This window comes from Calliphora vicina, chromosome 4 (assembly GCF_958450345.1).
Source record: "Calliphora vicina chromosome 4, idCalVici1.1, whole genome shotgun sequence".
Lineage (NCBI taxonomy): Eukaryota > Metazoa > Arthropoda > Insecta > Diptera > Calliphoridae > Calliphora > Calliphora vicina.
In genome coordinates, this window is record NC_088783.1 from 95,868,837 (window position 1) to 95,890,944 (window position 22,108).

The window sequence follows — 22,108 nt, forward strand, 5'->3', positions numbered from 1 at the left end:
GCACAAGCTTCATGGTAGAAATATTTGTCGCAGTTTTTCCAAAAATATTTTGCCTTACACATTATGTTCTTAAAGAAAGTTGTTTTTTAATAAAAAAAGAGTTATGTCACCTTTTTGTCCAAAAAACAGCAAAAATATACTATTTTTTGAATTTTTAAATTGAAAATCTGTTATTTTTGGATTCGTAATTGATATTGCTCTGAAATCTTTTGTATGTTGTTGGTAATTTAGTTGTCTAACTAACAAAAAAAAACGAGTCCATTCGGTCCAAAAGTGCGCCCTATATTTTTAAAAAAGCGGACCAAGGTATGGCAAAATTTTAAAATTTCAATTTTGAAATGCCTATAACTAGAAAATTATAAGAGATAAATAGCACACGCAAGCATGTTTTTTCAAGATCTAGCCGAGTGCTTTCTTTGAAATCGGATGGGAAACAAAAAATGGGACGTGTTTAAAAATTTTACATGTCGAAGGTACCCTACTTTGAGCCCTCATAGCGCCGCCCCAGGATTATTTGTAGGGCCCATTTTAATAACTTAAACTCGAATAAAAATTTTATCCCGATCGAACCAGCCGTTTAGAAATGCCAGATTTATTTCAAAAAAATTTCGATTCTGTCCCACTGTGCATACCGAAATAACGCGGCGGCATTACCGCGGCAACGCTATGCAATTGGAAAATCCGATTTTGACAGCGCGTTTAAAAGTGAAGTTAGTTGCAAATCACACTAAATGTAAACACACATATACAAAAGAAAAAACAAATAAGCAACAAACTCATTTTTTAAACTTCAATATTTAGTTTTTTTTATGAAATTTATGTTTACAAATCACAAAACAAAAATCAGAAGTGAAAATATTGTAACGTACTTTATTGTTTAAATAATCCGGGTTGTTATATTTATTTTTTTGATAACTTTGGTTTTATTGTTTGACGTAGCGTTGCCGCTTTTATTTAGGTATGACATTTCAGCGTTAAAGCTAAGCGGAAAAAAACGTTTCGCCTTCCGCTCTGATTTAGGTAGCCCAGTAATGTATTTTGTTTTTATTTTTTTTATATTGTGCTCTTTTACTACATTACCAGGCCAAGTACTCTACATTGTGAATATCGCTATTGTGTGTGTTTACTGATATACTGTTATACACTTAGCAATATCAGCAACTATTAGCATCAATTGCAGAAATGTCAATTGTGCTCTAGCACAACCAAACAAATGTGGATTGTTGCTAGAAAAAATAAAACGAATGGCGCGCCATTCGTTTAATATTAGTTCGGTAAAAAACCTACGAACATATATTTTGGTGGATGTGCAATGTGTATTTGCTACTAAATATTGCAATTTTAATAATAAGTCGCCGTTTACACATGCAGATTTTCCTCGCATGAAAGTTTACTTTATAGGTAAGAGAGGCAAGAGGAATATAAAGGGGTACACACTCTGATGTACTTGCAATTCGTTTTGTGTTTTCGTTCGTAATACCAAAATACACACAAACATGCACATTAATGTGCAAACCGTCTGCAATAAAAATCTTTGTGTGTAAACGCGAATGCAAGTTTAAAGAAGAATAATAAAATCTTATGCGCGAAAAATCTTACTGTGTAAATGGGGACTAATGCGAACAAACAGTATGAATATTTATAGTAGTTGATTTGTGAGTAGAAAAAATAACCATAACAATACCATCTTAAAAATAAGAAACTCCTACATCGATAGAGTACATAGCTTTAAATATCTCGGGGTTACAATCAATGACCAATGGGATTGTTCGAAGGAAATCAGATGCCGTATTGAATTGGCAAGAGATTCGTTTTTTAGATACAAGAAAGTTTTTACCAGCCATGACATTAATCTTCAAACTAAATTACGTTTTATCAAGACTTATGTGTGGTGAGTTCTACTATATGCAATGGAGGTATGGACCATAAAAGCAATAGATATAAAGAGGCTAGATGCCTTTGAAATGTGGATCTATCGAAGAATACTCAAAATACCATGGACTCACTTTATATCGAACAGCGAAGTACTAGGAAAAATTCACCGCGGTAGAGAGCTCCCAGTCACTATAAAGAATACTGAAGACTGCATATTTGGGCCATATTATGAGAAACCCAAAATATAAAATATTACAAATAACTTTACGAGCAAACATTGAAGGAAGGCCTACAAGAGGAAGAAAGGAAACTACATGACTTAACAACATTATGGTGTGGACTGATAGAGACGCTTTTACAGATATATTAAGAAATTTATGAAATTGTTTGAAATGTAATCGAATCATATGTAATTATTATATTGGAAAACGAATAGGCAAATAAAGAAGAAGATTGTGATGAAATGAGATAATTTCATATTTATTCAAATGCTAAATGTAAGAAATATGTTGCTAGAGCTGAACAGAGAGATTTTGGTGTCAAAAAGTCAATTTTTCAAACACTTAATTTCAAAAATCAAATGATGCAGTTTTGTAGAGAAATGTTTAAAGATGAAATGTACACTTATAGTTGTAAGAAAAATTTTATTTTTAAAAAATTGATGTAAAGTCCATGCAAGGGTGTTAAGCAAAAATTTACTTATATTTTCACGCAATTCAGTGGTTTATATTTCGCACTCCTAGTTCAAAAGTGACACAACTCAAAATTTAAATTTTTCAGAAATCGAAAATAATTATATACCAATTGAAATATAATGAAAGACATTAGTGTTCTTTTTAGCCACAGTTAACAACAACAGAATACACTGATATCTTTTGTATAGATAAACAAGTGAATTGTGCATAGTTTAAGCGCAAAATTAATTTTTCGTGTTTATATAACCCAAGAAATTAATTTTGAGTTGTGTCACTTTTGAACTGGGTGTGCGATATGTATAATTTTCCTAATAATACCATCTACCTTTAATATATTTGAAAAATATAACATTTCTACATCAATTAAAAAAAAAATTTATAGTCTCTAATCTATAAGTCTCTAAAAATTATTTTATTTTTGATTTTCCATGGAGAAAAAAAATGTAGCCTAACTTTCCCCCAAGCTGTTTTTTTAATAAAATTAAAGGTGGGAGTGTCTTGTTTCGATTAAAAAAAAATAGTTTTCGGAACAGTATGAAAACTTAACATTTGTTGTCGAATAATAAACGAAATATCAAAAAATTCTTATCTATGTATGGGTTTCGTGGGCGGTGGGCGTGAACGATTTTATTAAAACTCGGCATGCGTTCCTTTTTCCTAAATGTATGTACCAAATTTCTAGACTTTTGCTTGGATATAAACAATTTTATGCGAAAAAATCAATTTGGATTGTATGGCCGTGATTTTGATAAAATTTTATTTTTTTCTTAGTTTGGTCCTAAGAATTTCAGCTCTACGACCACTCCTTATAATTTTTGCAAAAAAATTTATGAAGCCATCGTGGTTGTTTTCTAGCATTTTTTTAAATTCAAAACAGCCTTTTTTGAAATTAAAATTTCGAGACTAAAGAGTACATAAAAAGGCTAAATTTATATTTGTGAGCCATATCCATTCATTGCTGTTTTTCATTCAGCTTTTCAACATACTCAAGAATTTTGCAGTATTAAAAGAACAAATAATAATTGCCAATATCAAGTGCATCAAAATAAAATAGAATATTTTATATCTGAAAGCTAAAATGTCTAGCAAATTCTCTTTCAAGACAAAATTGTTATTACACATTATATTCATCGTTAGATTACTTGGGATGTATAAAGTAACCAATTGTCTTCTCTCTGCACTACAAAGTGCACACACGTGTCAAATGACCAAAATATATAAATTGGAGTTAGCCAAGTGATAAGACATTTGTGACAATTACTGTCTTTAAGGGATACATTGACTACTTGCTTAACTGCTGGGATATGCGCAACTACATATGTATGTATGTGTTAGTACAAATGAAAAAATATTTCTTATTGAAAAAATTTGTACGTACATACCACGTTGTACCGTTATTTTGTTTTTAAAGAATTTTTTTTCTTATTTCAAGTTATCTTACTCTTAATTTGAAGTTTAAGAATTAACTACTTGATATAAATTCTCACTTGTACTTAAAACAAGATTTTCTTACTTAATTCAAGAATTTCGTTCTTGTTTTAAGAAAATTTCCGCTTGATTTTTGTAATCAATCCCGTTTATACTTATTCTAAGTACAAATGCTTATGAATCGTACTTAAATTTTTAAGTACAATTCTGGCTACATTTGAGTAAAATAAATTTAAATTTAGAAGTGCTCTTTTCTTTCAGTGTATATAATGGACAAGAGCCCCACAAACTCTTGAAGGCTTGTGATACTCGATGGCTGTCAATAGCCGTTAAACGTATTGTGGATCTATGCTTCGAGTTAAAACCCATTTTGGTTTAATTTCGTCAAACAAGCAATTTACATTTAAGTGATTAATATACTGATTATAATTTGGCGTGCCATCTTTTTTGAAACCAGTATTGCACAAAGTACAAAAAGTAAATAAATAATTTGTAAGCAATTCAGCGGATAAAACAAAGCTGTTTTCTGATTTAAAATTTCTTCTACATAGTCTGTGTTTTGAAATTGTAATACAATGCAAGGAATTTGATCCATTATCGTCCCCAATTGAAATTGTTTAATGTTTTCGTCACATTTTTCATACAAATTTGAATTAGTGTAGATTATGAAAAATAAATCGGCAAATTAAACTAATTAAGCAATTGCGACATAGATTTCTATATGAAAACTCTTCGCAAAATCGATTTTTTATCCGTTGATAGTACACTTAAAATAGTAAAACCAAAAAAATATATTATGTCATATTGATAGTGAAAAATTAAACTACTAATGAAATTACGAAGATTAAGGCTCAGGGGAAGAATATTTTAAACTACAAATGGACGAATATATAACCAACAATGACCAATTTCTGACTGTTAAGTACTTCCTTTAAGTAATGCAGAGGTTGAACGACTTTTTAGTACAATGAAAATTGTAAAATTAAAAAATGTTTAATGCGTTATCGAATATTAGATTAAAAAATCATTAAAAATTACATAAATAGTTCTGATTCTTCCGATTATGATAAAACTATTATACCTGTTTTATAATTATAAAGGTATCTTTAAAAGACTGAAAATATATTAGTGTATATTTTATGTAGTTATTTCGTAACACTAAAAAACAGAATTTGAGTTTTTTGTGTAAAAAAATATATATGTATTAGAGTGCCGTACATCCCATAATATAATGTATTTCTGCAATGTAGTTACGAAAATTGTTTTTTTTTGCCGAATTTAGGGGTCGCATTTTTACATTTTTCGTTATATCTTTGGCATTTACAGTCGGATCTTAAAGTATGATATATCAATGTATCCCGTTTTACTATTTATCCACCAGATCTGTGATCCCACAACCCTAATGTACCACCCTAACATCAGAAAATTATAGCTCGCAAGAAATCATTAAACTTTTGTTAACGAAGTAATTCGATAACTCCTTCAGAAATATTTTAAAATTTAATTATGCCAAAAGAATACCAACAAGTAAGAAAGTATAGTCTGTCAAGCCCGACTATATGATACCCTCCATCTAGAAGATGATTATAAACAGTTCTCTTTTAAAATTTATATGGGAGTTGGATTTGAATATAATAAGTTTGCCTTCGACCTCTTTAATATAATTCAGATTTTGGATACCCATCTTTTGGAGATATGGGAGGCTTAATATTTCTTGATAACCAGTGACATTAAGCACTGCCACGGTTGCCGAAGTTGGTATTTTCTTCACATTTTGTTTCAGATTTTTATAAATGGACCCATTAATTTGAATCTCATCATCAAATATGAGTAAGAAGGTTCCAGTGATAGTCTTTACTGAAGTTTCATTATCTTTGATTTCGGCGGTGTCATCGTTGACGATGATGACGCCATCGTCGACTACGACCAGTGGACCAAGGTGACTGGCTTGAGTGCTGCAGTGTGCTATACCACCCGAATGGAGCTGTTGGGCACACGTGGGGTATAATAACACTCTACAAAACGTAGTCGTGAGTGTAGCGCTGCAGTTTCCGATTGAGAGTATTTCATTTCCACAATCGGCCACATTGTTATCTTTGCCGAGATGCAAAATCATTCCATTATGTTGAACATTCTAGTCTAGTCTTAGGATACTTAATTATAAAATGTATAAAATTATTATCTAAAAGGACTTTAACATATGACACTTCCATTAGATCAGATACAGTGATATTTTTAGTGATATTTGTTTACAATATTTTTTAAATCATTAGAATCCAAAATTTCAGGGTTAATTATTCTTATCTTTGCAAGGGTGACAGATAGCATTAAAGTCTCAAGTTCCGAAATTATTATTCTATTTCTTGCGAGAAGTGTTTCATATCAATCTGTTCGATTTTTGAATTTTTAATGATTATATTAACTGCTACTGTAAGTTTATTTATCTGGGCTTGCGTTTTTGTATTTATCAGTATTTGCCTGTTTTCGGACTCGATCAGTTCCTGTTGTTTAAATTTTACGTTACCTTAAGGGCAGTGCCCAAGATATTAAGGCTTCTGGCGTGTCTGTGGTGGATTTCGAATGATGCCACAATTGCCCTAATTCGTCAAATTAGTAGTATGTCGTAAGTAGTCAAAATCTTTTCATATAACTACGTCCCCGTCCATAATGGGAATGTAATTCGAGTTAGAGTAGTCCATTAATTTTGCAACCACCATCCGGAGTGGAAGTACTATGAGTAAAATCCTATAGAAAAAAACAAAACAAAAAAGTTAGGATGGAGCGATGCTAAAAGGTTAAGAAGTTGATTTTTCCTATCATAGGTTGTCCTTATGGACCACCCTCCCTTTAATAAGAACTGTAGTTCCCAAGTCTGCCTCCACCTTCTCTTCCGTATACAAAGGTGTTAATTTGTTCCCTAATCTCTTATTATTCTTCACAAGCACACATTCCCCAACTTCAAAGGTCCTATTCCGTCTGGAGGGGTTGTCCCTATCAAGTTTGGTTCGTTGAGCTTTCATGATTTTTTCTATTATTTCCTCCCTTATTTATACCGGTGTACTGTGGACAACATCTACAGGTCTTCTGTTGGTCCCTGAATGAATTTGGTTGCTGGAAAGCACCTGACTAACTCATTCTGAATACTAGCTAGTACTGGTAAATCACAGTAAATTGCATTCACCACTCCTGGATTAACCGCCAGTTTTACTTCATCGATGAGCATGTTCCTATCAGTAAATTCAATCAGGTGACGAGTCTTTTCGGTGAAAAGTATGAAATTTCGCTTCCAAGCAAAGCACGATTCTTCCAAGACTATCTGATTTCGAAAGCAATTGATTGGTTTATCTGTTGCTTCGATCGTGTAGGTAAACGACCTCTCGCTGTGTACTGTAGCAACATCAGGGGGAGCACTTTCCTCCAAAGCATGAATATTTTGACGGGACAAAGCGTCGGCAACATAATTTTCCTTGCCAGGCTTGTGAAAAATGTTTGCATTATGCTCATCCACAAAAGCCTTCCAACGCTTTTTTGAGTAGCTGGTGGTCCGTATAAATATTCAAATTTTTTACACCATAGAGGTAATTTCTAAGCTTTTGTAAGGCCCACACTATAGCTAGCAACTCGCGTTCATTAGTTGCGTAATTCAATTCCCTGTCTTTCAAAGCCCTGGAAATCATGGTTATCGATCTACCTCCTTGTGATAGGACTGCCCCCAAACCCAAGGAGGAAGCATCCGTCGTTAGATCAAAAGGCTTCTTAAAGTCTGGGTAGAGTAACATGACTTCCTCTGAGGATAGTATCTCCCTCAATTTGTCAAAAGCCTGAACTTGGCTTTCATTGAAGTTTACCTTAATCTTTTTTGACTGGTGGGCGCTTACCTTACCGTTTTCACCCATCAGAATATCGGTAAGCGGTTTTGCAAAATCTCTAATGAAGCATCTATAATAGCTTGCGAGTCCCAAAAAAGATCTAACATTGAACAGTGTTTTTGGCTGTTCATAATTGCGAATTGCATTCACCTTATCGGGGCTTGTTGTAAAGCCACCTCTGGACACCACAAAGCCGAGATATTCGACACTTTCTTTAAAAAAGTGCGACTTCTCACGAGAGACTCTCATATTTGCCTCATACAGTTTACCCAATACCCATGCTATGTGATTAATATGATCATCTTCGCTGTCCGAGAAAATAATTACGTCGTCAATGTAAACATAGCATGATTTTCCTATCTGCTCCCTCAATACATCATCAATGGCACGCTGAAAAATGCTAGGAGCATTTTTCAAATCGAAAGGGAGCCTACAGAATTCATATTTTCCATTTCCGATCGAGAAAGCCGTTTTCTTCCTATCCCTTTCTGCAAGCGTTATTTGGTGAAAACCTGAGTTTAGATCAAGCGTTGTAAAAAACTTCGCTTTACCCAAGTTTGACAAAATCGATGCCACATCGGGGATGGGGTATTTATCATCAATAGTTTTTTTATTTAGTTTCCTAAAATCAATGACGAGCCGTTTCAGAGCGTTTCCGCGATCGTCCTTGCCCTTCTTATCGACGACCCAGATAGGATTGTTATAAGGGGACCTAGAAGGTCTGATTATGCCATTTTCCAGCAAATTACGTATCTCCGAGTTAACAAAGTCAGCAACACCCATTGGGTAAGGGTAGAGTCTTGAATAAACCGGGTCGTTAGTCTCGGTTCGGATAGTGGCGATTATGTTAGTGTTGAAAGGTAGGGATTCATTAGGGTTTGCAAAAACTCCTAATAAACTCTTCATCATATTTCGAAATTTCGTAAGGACTGTGTGGGGTACTACTATGTCCTCTACCTGTGTGAAATTCACATTTGCACACTTTAAAAATTTTATTTTCTCCGAACCGTTTTTAGTTTGGAGTTCACTGTTTTTGAAATCTAGTTTTGCACTTAACTGCATTAGCAGATCAAGGCCTAGTATGCCATCAAATGTTGACAATGACGGCAATATAAAAAACGTACTATTCGTGTTGAATAGGTAAAGGTGAATATATTTTACTAAAAAATGATTTTCTACTGAAACTATGTTTCTAAGTTCGCTAAGGGGTTTTATGTAATTTTTCGAAGCTCCCGTATCTATTAATAATCTAATGTTTCTCCCTGCAATTGTCCTTTCTATGAATGGAAGCAGGGAGTTTTGACTAAAAAATTTATTTCATCAAATACCTCCTCAGCATGGATTTCTGATGCTACTAATTCTGCCTGGTGTTCATACTCGTCTTGTTCTTGTCCTGCCAAAGCAATGTCTTGGGAAATATGGTTGATCCTTTTTTGCTTGGGTCCGGTAAATCTAGCGGAGCCATTGTTTTGACGCTTTATTACCTGCCCCGAGGCTTGATTATTATAATAACGATCCTGTGTTTGATTTTCAAAATACCGGCTCTGAGGACGTCCGTTAGTAGCTGGTCTCGCTGACTGTATGGTACGCATCGATTGGTCGGTGTCAACATTCGGAACCAATTCTTCATTTCGATGGGCCCCATTACCCGGACCTTGACGTCTGTAAAAATGGGGGTTCTTAATTGAGCGGGTTCCCGCAGTAGGGTTTCCATCTTGCTGCCTTGATTCAAACCTGCCCTTCTCTTTGTTCTCAAGGCTCTTAGCAAAGTTGGTTGCGAATAAATACCTTTCCCTATTAGATTCGACTTCCTGTGCCAACGCCAGGGCTGAAGGTAGATCGTTCGGACGAGCCGAGAAAAGCACGTCACATAACCCCATTTTTGTTCCGGATATGAACACGCGAAGCGCTTCCATTCTGTATTTTTCGTTAATAATTGCTGCAGTGGCCTTATCATATGTCATGATAGTTTTATTTTTCAGTAAAGTCAATTTTTTTTCAACTTCATCATAAAACTGCAAAAGGGTCATGTTCCCTTGCCGGAGAATCGAAAGCTCCTGCTCAATCAAATAAATCGGCCGTTTGTCCGAATACGTAAAGTCAAGCCGAGAAGTGATTGCTTTGAAGTTTAGAACTGTGTTAAAGGAGGACAATACCATATTCGTCCGGTCCTTTTATCTTTTTCCTAATTATGGCTGTGGCCTGTACCGCAATTCTGTAACTTTTTAACGACAAAATTTTGTCGTTAAGTAATCAAAATTCGTTAGTTAACAATATTTATCGTTAAGAGATATTCCGAATTAAATTTTACCGATTATTTTCGTTAAAAATAGTCGGTAGATAACGAAATTTGTCGGTAGGTTAACGACAAATAAAATGTTCTAGTTAAGCCATAACGATAATTGTTTAGGAGTTAGTTTTGTAACATAAATATTCGAAATAAGTTGTTTTTTGAAAGTACGGTTGGTCAACTTTTTTGCGTTTGTTAGATACGGACTGACTTGGGTTTTTAATATAAAAATTAACATGCTTTAATTATCTTTTTAAGATGAATTTGGACATATATTTGGTCAATTCACAAGGTCTCTTATCAGTCATATTGTCATAATGTCCTAACATATCTCGTCTCGGCAGCTCGGCTTAACCGACTCTTAGGCATTCGGCACAGGTCTCTGCTGGCTGGTTACGATAACACAATAAACGTAGCATACATAGTAGTATTATTTTAGGACTTTTTTAGCTTGAAAAGCAATAAAAACCACTGTGAAATATTACGACATTATGAGACCTTGTGAATTGACCAATTATATTTATTTTGAAAAGTAATACAAACCACTGTGAAATATTAGGACAATATGACATGATAAGATACGTTGTGAATTGACCAATTATATTAATTTTAGAAAATAATATTCGAATTTTAAGAGCAACTTTTATTTGGGGCATAATATCCATAATTAACACATTTCTGGAGTGTATAATGGTTATCCGTATATTCAATTTCCATTTTTGGCGATGTGATACGATTATAAACTTATATAAAAGTTATAAAATCGTTTTTAAGACAGTATTCTGAATTTGTCGACTGTCCTTATAACAACACATATCTAAATTCTGAATTAATGATCACTTGTGGTGGCATAGACATATGTATTACACTGGGTTACTTTTATTTTTAGAAAAAAACTCTTGTTCTTTTGTTTTCAGTAGGTTTCGCGAACATATTTGGGTGAGCTGATGCTTGATTTTTATATATAAATGCGATTATTTATTCACACGACTACGAATTTATCTGCAAACACGAAAAAATAGTAAATATTTTAATGATTTTTTAATTTTAAAAATATTGACATTTATATTTTTAACTATATTCGTCGTTAAAATTTATTACCGAGAGATATCGTTAACTTCAAATAGTGAATATTAAATTCGTTAAAGCAACCAATAGTTTTCGTTACTTAACGACATCGGTAGGAAAGTATAAAAAGTTACAGAATTGCGGTACTGATAATGTTTGGAACTGCCTTCAAATTTTTCAAAAACTTTGTAGGCGGTTTGAGCCGCTTGGCGCCATGAAACGTACGTTTCTTGTTTACCTTCGAAGTCAGGCAGAGACTTTACTATGTCAAGCGGTTCGTCACACTGTCGCCCTGATATTATTTCTATGTCCCTGTAAGTTTCAACGTCGGGGGTCTGAACAACACACTCATTGAATTTTTTATGAAGATCTTCAATCTTTTTTTCGAAAATTAGTTTCTGAGAATGTAGGGCGGTGTTTATAGCAACTTCCACCATTGCCCTCAATTGTTCCGGTGTTACAGCCATTGCTTTGCTTTCCCACCAATTAGCTTCCCCTAAATATCTTATATTCTCTCTCCTATCAACTTCTATAAACGCAGGCACTTGATTTACTGCCCTTACAAAGATTTACATATCGAGTTTGAAAAAGTATTTATTTTTTTGCAAGCACTCTACTTACAGGTATTTATACTTCATGTTGTTTCCGCTGGGTTGGAGTGTTGTTTCCTCCGTGTAGTCTCTTGGTGTCGTTAGTCCTCTTCAGCACTGACCAGGCTATTTCGAAGCACTGGTGACTTTAGATTCTCTTTTTAAACTTTATTTTTCCCTGCACAAATGCACTTGTTTAATTGTATAATTGCTCGCGCACTTTTGTTGTTGAAAAAGCATTTAAGTAGGAACAGACATTTATCTACTGTTTTGTTTTTTTTTTTTTTTTAAACTTTATTATAAGTGCCCCACGTTGGGCGCCAATTAATTTTTATATTTTTACAAGATTCTAAGTTTATTAAGTTCAAATTATATTTCTATTTAGTTTATAATTTTATTAGTGCAAATTATATTTTTATTATTTTATAATTTTATTAAGTGCAAATCCAGTGTTGGATTTGTCTTGAGTGCTGCTTACAGACTGACTTAAATACAATAATATAAAACTAAAACAAGCTTATTGTTCCCATTTATTTTGATGACAATGCACCTCGTGTGGGGAATAAGGTTACACAATGTGCTGGGAAACAAATGAATTTATTGCCAGACATGTCGTCAGCAATTTAAAATATTAAGGCGACACTTAAGATGTGCCAACGTTAACTTATACATTTAGGGAAACTTCAGCTCGGAATACGAGGATATTCCGAAAAACCAAAAACATTCAGAATTTAGAAAAGCCAACATTGATATTTCAATTTTCAGAGTCACAAAAGGGGATTTTAATGCTTGGAAGAATCGGCAGAAGGGCTTAGTAAATACTTAAAACTCTACAAAGGATTTTTTATGAAAATGTTTATTTTGTTGAAAGTAATTTCAAATATTTAAAAATTTTTTTCATTGCTTAATGTATGGATTTTCTTTTCAGAGACATGCCCCCATCCAGTTCAAAATGACATAAACTTTATATCTACCAAGGACTCCCATAATTTTATTAAACCAGAACAAGGACAATCTTATCCAAAAAACAGCCGAGTTAAAAGAGCGACCGTTGTTGGCAACCCAATGTTTTCTTCTACTGTAGATGGAGTTATTAATGGCGCAGAAAGTTTAAGTTTAGATGATCTAGATATGGATTACGAACAAATTATGCATTACTTTGATAATTTAAAGGTGAGATTGTAATTACACAAAAACTGTGTATAAGTAAGTTAATTGCGTTTAACTCGAACATTTGATTTGCTACATAATTTTCCAGGTATTTATAAAAATAGTATAAATACCTGGAAAATTATACTATTTTTCTGATAGGTGTTGTCGGTAAAATGGTAAAAAATTTTCAATTCAATGGATAGATTTTGTTTAAATTTTTAAGTAAAATTATAAATTTTGTTAGACGTTTCTCCACACAATTAATGATAACTAAAAAATGGTTAGTCCAATGTTATTAAAATAAACTTAGGAAAGTTGAGATTTACATATACTTTAATCCGTTTATATATTGTATTCCAATAGGCTCAGTAGTTACGGAGTTATAATAACAAATTGAAGCACAAAAACATATTTACTACGTGAAAATACAATTTTTTTGTTTTAAAAAACTCATGAAAAATCTAAAACGGCAGAAATTGTTCAGGTTTATTATTTTATCGCAAAGGCACATATAATAGCAACAAAATGAGATATCGATCATAAAAATATATTTTATTTTAATAATAACTGCGGATATATGTACATCAAAATATAATTTTAAATATCCCACACTCTCAGAGAAAAAAAAAATGTTATTCCAAAAATTTCGCCAAAATAGTTATGACCCTAATGTACATATCTTTGATGTGTATGTCCATTAGGGTGGAGCGAATTTTGTTTTCTTTCGCAATCGCTTTGGAATATCTATGAAAAGTTGCTCTTTTAACTCCCAAATATACACAAAAAATTTCATTTGGTGGATGGTATATATTAAGGCGGCCAGATTTTTAAAATGTAATAGATGACAAAAGAAAAAAAGTCAAAAATTTATTTGAATTAAAGGTACCGTTAATCGGTTAACCGATTACTTTTGGACGGTTAATGGTCAAATAATTTGAAATTTCCGATTTTCAAATAACAAATAAACCGATTAATTTGTGTCGATTAACCGATTAACCGAAATTAATTTTTTTTGCACTTTAAAAAATTGTTTTGAAATTAAAATTTGATATTTTTTGAACATCCAATAAACATGATTAGTGAGTATGTATAACAACTGACATATTTAATTTACAAGTATTTGAAACTTTGTTTGTATTTACATGTATAGACGAAACTTTTTTTTGAAATGAGTCTTTTATCATAACTAAACGAAACTATTATATTAATCAAAATCTAAAACAATCCAAAAAGGAATATTCTTTATCATGCTTTTGATTTCTCCAACATATACAATCAGCGAGAGAGTTTTTTTCAAGAAAAGTTTTATTAAATCTAAAGAAAAAAAATCGTTTAAATTATATACTTTTTATAAAAGATTATTTCAGATGATCTCACTAAAACCCTAAAAAACTCGCACATCGCTCATTTGCTGCAACAACGTCATAATTCCAAAAAAGTAGTTTCGAGAAAAACGTCTTTGAATATTTTGGCATTTTACTATTTCATAAATAAATTTTCAACAAATCATGCGATTTCAGAAATATTAATAGTAGATGTTAATATCTTTCAAATCTGTATTTAACCCAAATTTTAACTTATCAAATATACGAGAAAACATGAATTTTAATTTTGATGTTTACAACAGAAAAAGACTCTCACACAAAAAATAATTAACTTTTTTAAAAACTAATAAAACTATATGAAAGATTATAGAACAGCGCATATTTTATATTACTCAGTTCAAAAAACACGGATTTTGAGTTATGACGTTGTTGCAGCAAATAGGCGATAGTTTACAAAAATGATCTCAAATACCTTATTTGCTATTTTTTATGTTTTTGTACACAAAATTCGTTGTTGTATTTTCAATTTAAAATGAAAATAGAAATTATTCGGTTAAACGAATAAAAAAATTCCTTATTTACATACTGCATTTTAAACCTTTGCAATTAACCTAAGCTTCTAGAGAAAATTATTTTTCTAACAAGGTATAAACATGAACATCGAGTTAAAAATAATAAACAAGTAGTTAGTTTTAGCTACTAATGAACAAAATAAGACCCATCAACTTATATATATAGAGGTGCCCCAACATCATTATAATAAAAATAAATTTCTCTAGAAAACGGGAGAAGTGGATGTCCCCAATGCCCTCCTTATGCTAGTAGTCTTAGATGTGAAAATTCAAATTCAGCAAAAAGAAAACCAAGTGATTAGGCCCACTTTCCTAAGCTATAAGTACGATTTTGTGGTTTGGGTATAAAAATACCCTCTTCGGCATTTGTGGGTTCTAAAACATATGAAATATGAATTAATTTTTTCAAAAAAAAATTATTTTTTTTTAATTATTGTATATAATAATATTGATCTAACAACACAGAAAAATATTTATATTCAACATAAAATAAAGTTTATAAATTATAAGGTTGTTTAATGACAATATGAAAAATATGTACTTTTTCAATTGTGTTGGGCCACCTCAAAACATCGAAACAGGTAAGTAATCTTTCGTACGTTAACTTACTCATTAAAAGGCAACTTTATATCGCCGTTGAAAACAAAAAATATTTCATACATTATCGCTCCACCCTAATGTACATGTCTTTGATGGATATACCTTGTTTTGTTCTGTAAATTTTATTAACATTTCGTTAGCTTAGTATACAAACGTACTAAGTTCCTTTTCAGAAATATTACGGATTTTACGTTCTAAAATCCTTGATTTTAAATATTTTTTAAATCTGTCAATGCAGTTTTATTACTTATTTACAGGGAAACCAAAATATGCAAATGTTTTTTCTGGTGAGTCTAATGGGCACATGGAACTATTTAAGAATTTTGGTATCGATTTGTGAGTGCATATTTTTGCATATTTTACCCTTAAATGCATATATTTGTTTTCAGAGCATATTTATGTCATATTTTTGCGTTTTTAGAGCATATTTTACTGTTTAATAGCATATTTTGACTTATCAAAAACAAATCGAGCCCTAACCGCAAAAATAACATAAGCGAAATTTTTTCAAAATTGACTTTATAATGAAAATCGATAGAAAACTTTCGTGCGCATCAACACACGAAATAATGAAAATTAAGTGTTTATATATACAGAGATATCGCAATTTCAATTATATAGTAAGCGACACTCACCTTTTTGCTTTACCGCAAAAATAACGTAAGCGACATAAAAGCAAAAAGGGGCGGTAAATGAAAATAAGAGTAGCCGAAGAATTAGAGAGAAAATCAAAACAAATTGAAATACAACAAGTAAGAGTGCTATATTCGGCTATGCCGAATCTTATCTACCCTTCACATTTGTTGTGGATGCATTATTATCTATATATATAAAAATGGATGTTTGTATGTGGGTATGTATGTATGTATGTATGTATGTTCCGAATGAACTCAAAAACGGCTGGACCGATTTTAATGAAATTTTCAGCGAATCTTCAGAATAGCCTGGCGGGTAACACTGTAAAGTCAGATTTTTGATTTTCGGTATGTGGGCGGAGGGGCGTGGCAAAATCAAATTTTTACATTATACCGCTAAAACCATCTATATATATAAAAAACTTCTGGACCGATTTTGATGAAATTTTCAGGGAATCTTCAGAATAGCCCAGGGGGTAACACCGTATAGTCAGATTTTTGATATTTGGTCTGTGGGCGGAGAGGTGTGAAAAAATCAAATTTTTACATTATACCGCTAATGCCATCTATGTATAAAAACAGATGTGTGTATATATGTTCCATATGGATTCAAAAACGGCTGGACCGATTTTGATAAAATTTTACGGAATCTACAGAAAAGCATAGCGGGTAACACTGTAAATCATACTTTTATTACAATAACTATGATGACTACAGAAATCACAAGGATGTACTGATTGGCGCAATGAACAAATATTACTTACATTGTTTCTAAGTTACATTTCTTTGAAATTATCCAAAAGAACAACTCATGCTTTCAAATGACGTCGGTTTCATGCCCACCTTTAAAGTTCAAGGCCAAATGTACCACAGAATTTGATCCCGCTTCCCAAGTACGAAGTTCCTTCAAATTTATTTCACTGGAAATGAAGCTACAGAAGCCGAACGCTATCAACAAACATGCGCTGCAATACCCTTCTGCAGAAAATTTCTCAAAACAATTGTCGGACATCGAAAATGGAAAAATTCCAATTGATCTCTCCACAAATGAGATTTCATTCCCGGACTTCTGCCAAATGCAAATGAATTTAAAGACGTTGTCGACAAAATATTCCCAAGTCCTACAACCAACTACAACAATTCGGATTGGCTGTGGGAACATGCAATTTTGGCTCCAACAAATTAAGCAAGCTCAATAAGCAAATACATTTGAAACTGCCTGGCGAAACAATACAATACAAATAGATTGGCACAGTAAAATGAACGAAGAACAAGCCTTCGATTATCCTACTGAATTTTTGAATTCATTGGAACCAACCCGAATGCCACCACATGTATTAACATTGAAGGTTGTATCAACGACTTCGTCCGACACTGTATATTAAATTCGATGTGCAATATAAAATGTTTTCTAAGGGCCAGCAACGCGGACCGGGTTTAGCTAGTTTTTTATAATTAGTATATATGTATGTACATTGCCCACTTTCAGCGTACAGCATCCTAAATTTATCAAGAACACAAAAAACAACAACAACGCCAAACGAAACAAAACACAAAAGAAAAAACAAAAACAAAATACGCAAGGCAATGAAACCAACACACATCCAAACATACGTTTAATTGTATAAAAAACAACAACGCCAATAGAAACAAAACACAAAAGAAAAACAAAATACGCAAAGCCCAATACAACAAGCCCAAAAGCAAAAACAACAACAGTCAACTTTGACAGCTCAGACCTTAAACCAAAAACAAATTTGCTTGTGGTTTTTGTAAATGTTGTATTTGTTGTAGTACTGTCGCTACTTTATTAATTTACTTTGCATCCAAACATACGTTTTGTTGCTTTTTTGTCAAAGCATTCAATACATTGTGTTTTTTGATGAAATTTTCAGAGGTTGTCTCGGATTTTTGCTCATATCTCCGTTATTTATGGACGGATTTTGCTGATTTCAAATAGCAAAATTCTCGAAAGTATGTCTGACAGAATTGTTGAAGATTTGAATCCCGGAGATATCTGGGGCCTTCAGAAAATTGATTTCAACCGACAGACGGACAGACAGACAGACGGACATGGCTTAATCGACTCCGCTATCTATAAGGATCCAGAATATATATACTTTATAGGGTCGGAAATGAAAAATGTAGAAATTACAAACGGAATGACAAACTTATATATACCCTTCTCACGAAGGTGAAGGGTATAAAAAGATAGATGTACTAAATGTGATCAAGGAAAAAATTTAGACAGCAGTTACATCCAAACAGAAGAATTTAAGTTTAAGAATTTTTTTGAAGGAACAAAAACAAAAGGAAAATGTTTTGTTTTTATGTGCAAGTTTCGACGTTCAAAGAGTTTTGAATATGCCTCATAGTAAAACAAGTAAAAAAGTATGGTTGGTCAAGCCCGACCATATAATACCCAACACTAAGAAAAAGAGATTTGAGATTTATGTCTATATTAAAGTTAACTATGTTGAATTTTATGTGTATACCAACATTTTTAAGAGATTTATGCACGTTAAAGTGATTTTTGGAAGCGGGTCTTATATGGGAGCTATAACTAATTATGGGCCGATCACAATAACATTTGGTGACATGAATTCCGTATATTGAATTGAATACTTATTTGAAGCGAAATTTGTGGATATATCCATATAAATTAGACATTTATGTCCGATAAAGTCCAATAAATGGACCGAAAAAATTATATGTACAAAATTGCGACCTGTACTCTGCGCTTCGACTCAGAAAGTGAATCTGAGTCGATCGGTATACTTTCAGGTGGATCCTAGACTAATATTTTAGGGTGTTACAAACATCTGCACAAACGCATATTACCCTCGCCAATATGGTGGTGTAGGGTATAAATATTACACTGTTTTATTCAAGAAAATATTAGTATTACAATTTAAGTGTTTATGGATTGTGTTTTTTATGGGGTGAAAAAGACGGCAAACGATGTTGTAATGAAATTTGTACTGCAATGTACAAATATCTCCTTATTTTAGACGAACGGAAAACTGTGAACGATTTAAGTTTATATTGCGATAGCTGTGCCTGGCAAAATCATAATAAAACCATGTTAACCATGATAGTTTATTTCATTATATCATCCAAATTCATTAAATCTATTAAAATTGTTGATTCTATTCACAACACAATATAATAATTTACTCGAAACCGAACTGTATGGGTTCCTAGTGAGTGGCCTAAAGTTATTCGAAGTGCAAGAACAAACCCTTACGGTTATGAGTGTATATGATATAAAAACTCTTTGCAATAAAAATAGAATTCCTCAATGTTTTCATAACGAATATATTGGCCTAAAACATTCCTAAAATATTAAAGACGCCTTAAACGAAACATATGAAGAAGATGTGCCTTAATTTCCTAAGCACCTACTATATTATGTTAAATCTTTACTATGATTTATAACAAATGTATAATTTACTGTTTAAATTAGAAAATATATTTTTTCGAAACTTAGGAAAATATTTTTTCTTTGTAAAGCATTTATCGTATGCGCTACAATTTAGTCTTAGCTGCCTGTAATAGAGACGGTAAAAATAACGTAAGCTCCAAAACAAATTTGTTGCTCACAAAATTAACTTTAAAATGCACTTATCGCATGTATGATACCCTTAATAGACTACATTTAAATTTTTAAAGAAATCCTTGGCACAACTTAAAAAAAAACGAAAAAAAACTCTCTCCTATAAAATTTGATTTTTGGCGCTTACATTATTTTCGCGGTTAGGGCTCGAAATTTTGTCTTACATATTTTTCGCTGTTGTGTTACAGGTTTTTATTCCTTTGTTTAAAATTCAAAATTGAAAAATATATGGTTTTTAAGCTTTTTAATAAGCACTTTTTTAATAATAGCAACATATAAATATCAAATTTTAGTTCTAATTCAAACTTAACCGTTCTTTAATATTAAGAGATGTACAATAGCACAATATATAAAATATAATATGAGAAACAAAGGCAGCAATATTCACATTCAAATTATAACTTCCATTGTGAATATTGTGTTCAGTGTGTCAATGTAATTTGATAAATTTAATAAGGTGTAGTCACTAAAACAATAGCTTTTACAGATTGCTTTTATATGTGAAATTTTGACTGTTTACTGCCAAAGTTAGTACGAAACAAATATCCGTCATTTTTTTGTTTACTACTTTTTACCAACTGCCACCATAGCCTGTTGTAACTCGCTGGGGAACATAGCTTTCAGCTGTAAATTATTACGCCAACAATTTTAAAAAAATATGTAAAGTTATCAATGCTTTAAATGCTGAGGAGTCTCAGTTTATTAACATTGCTAAAGATGCTTTAAATACACCTACAATAAAAAATGACTTAAGTTTTATAACGTCAAATTTTGGATTTATTGAAACATTTATTAAATAACTTCAAACAGTTGGGCTTACAATTTAATGGAACAAAAATTTAAAAATATTGATAAAATACCAAATTGTAGTGTTAAAACTAATATTAAAATAAAATTTTAACAAATAATAGGAAAAAATTAAGGATTAAAAATTATAGAAAGCATTTGTAGACAGTTTAAAGGACTTTCCTCAACACAGATTTCAAAATTAAGTGTTAAAGAAATATTATCTTTTAAATTTGCTCCTATAACATCAGTTGATGTCGAAAGAACATTTTTATTTGAAAATTTAAGTCAACATTTTGTAATTTATTGCAATAATAACCTTAATTGAAGAAGTGACTTTATATTTATATAAAATATCACCAAAAAAAATACCTCTTGACGCCTGTTCATAACTTAAGTTCCTATTGGCGCATATTCATAAATCATAACTAAAGTCGGAACTAGTAAAACAGAAACTAAAAAATAGTTCGTAGATAGTTGTAGATCTTATTCACAATTCATAACTAAATTAGTTACTGCTTTGACATGTAGAGAAAACAAAATGTCGATAATATTTTGATCGATATATACTGTAATTAATTAAAAGGCTTATAAAGCTATTAAAAAACTATTTTTGTTCTTTAAAAAGTACATACAAAATTTATAGTTATAGTTTGTATGTAAATCAATTAAAATAAGGGCATGTACAATTAAATTTCGATATATACTGTAATTAATTAAAAGGCTTATAAAGTTATTAAAAAATTATTTTTGTTCTTTATAAAGTACATACAAAATTTATAGTTATAGTTTGTATGTAAATCAATTAAAATAAGGGCATGTAAAATTAAATTTTTCAATAGAATGTTGTTGACAAAAAAAACACATCTCTAGAAGCATATTTAAAGCGCTTAAAACGCCTTTTTAGAGCATATTTGCCTGTTCATTTATAATGACAAATAATCACTGTCAAGAAGAAGTGATTTTGCATCGTATAGGACCTTTTTGGGACTTGAAATTTAATGAATAAACCAATAATTAAAACAAGTATTCGGGGTTGTCATAGAATTCAATTATTGTCGGAATCGGTTTTGAAAACGACAGAAAAAGTACATTGGTCTCGTGAAATCGAAAGTTACACGGTTTTATATTCGATCTAGAATTAAATTCATTTTCGATTCAACAAAAAATTACATTGGATTTCATAAGTCAAATGTACTTTTTTTGTCGTTTTCAAAACCGATTCCGACAATGATTGGATTCTATGGCAACCCCGATTATATATAGCACAGATTAAAATGTATCAAAGTGGCATCACACATGTAACACCATCGTAAGAAAGGAATAGCAAATACATATGTGTGTAAAATGTATTGCTATATTTTTTCTTCGATGGTGTTAAATCAAGAAAAGCTGATACACCACTTTTATAAATGTCAGTTTTGACAAATCTGTATATATCTGTGATATATAGTTAGTAACATAGTTATATTAAATTCCATTTGACTGAGATAGCTTAAAATTGTTACAAAATAATGGAATGTGCTGTCGAGCGGAGAACTAAACATACTGGCTAACTGACCCAAGCAAAATACCCGATGTCATTGATTTTGCGGTTACAAAAAATT

The 22,108-nt window shown here is 31.8% G+C and overlaps 1 protein-coding gene across 1 annotated transcript in view; it reads left to right on the forward strand.

Annotated features, from left to right (window-relative positions):
• Positions 1-22,108, forward strand: part of dtn (transmembrane protein 132C dtn) — a 343,107-nt gene that overhangs the window by 291,614 nt on the left and 29,385 nt on the right. The window contains exon 16 of the mRNA XM_065510268.1: positions 12,744-12,988. Within this exon, the coding sequence (XP_065366340.1) occupies positions 12,744-12,988 (245 nt within the window). The remainder of the gene's footprint in view (positions 1-12,743; positions 12,989-22,108) is intronic.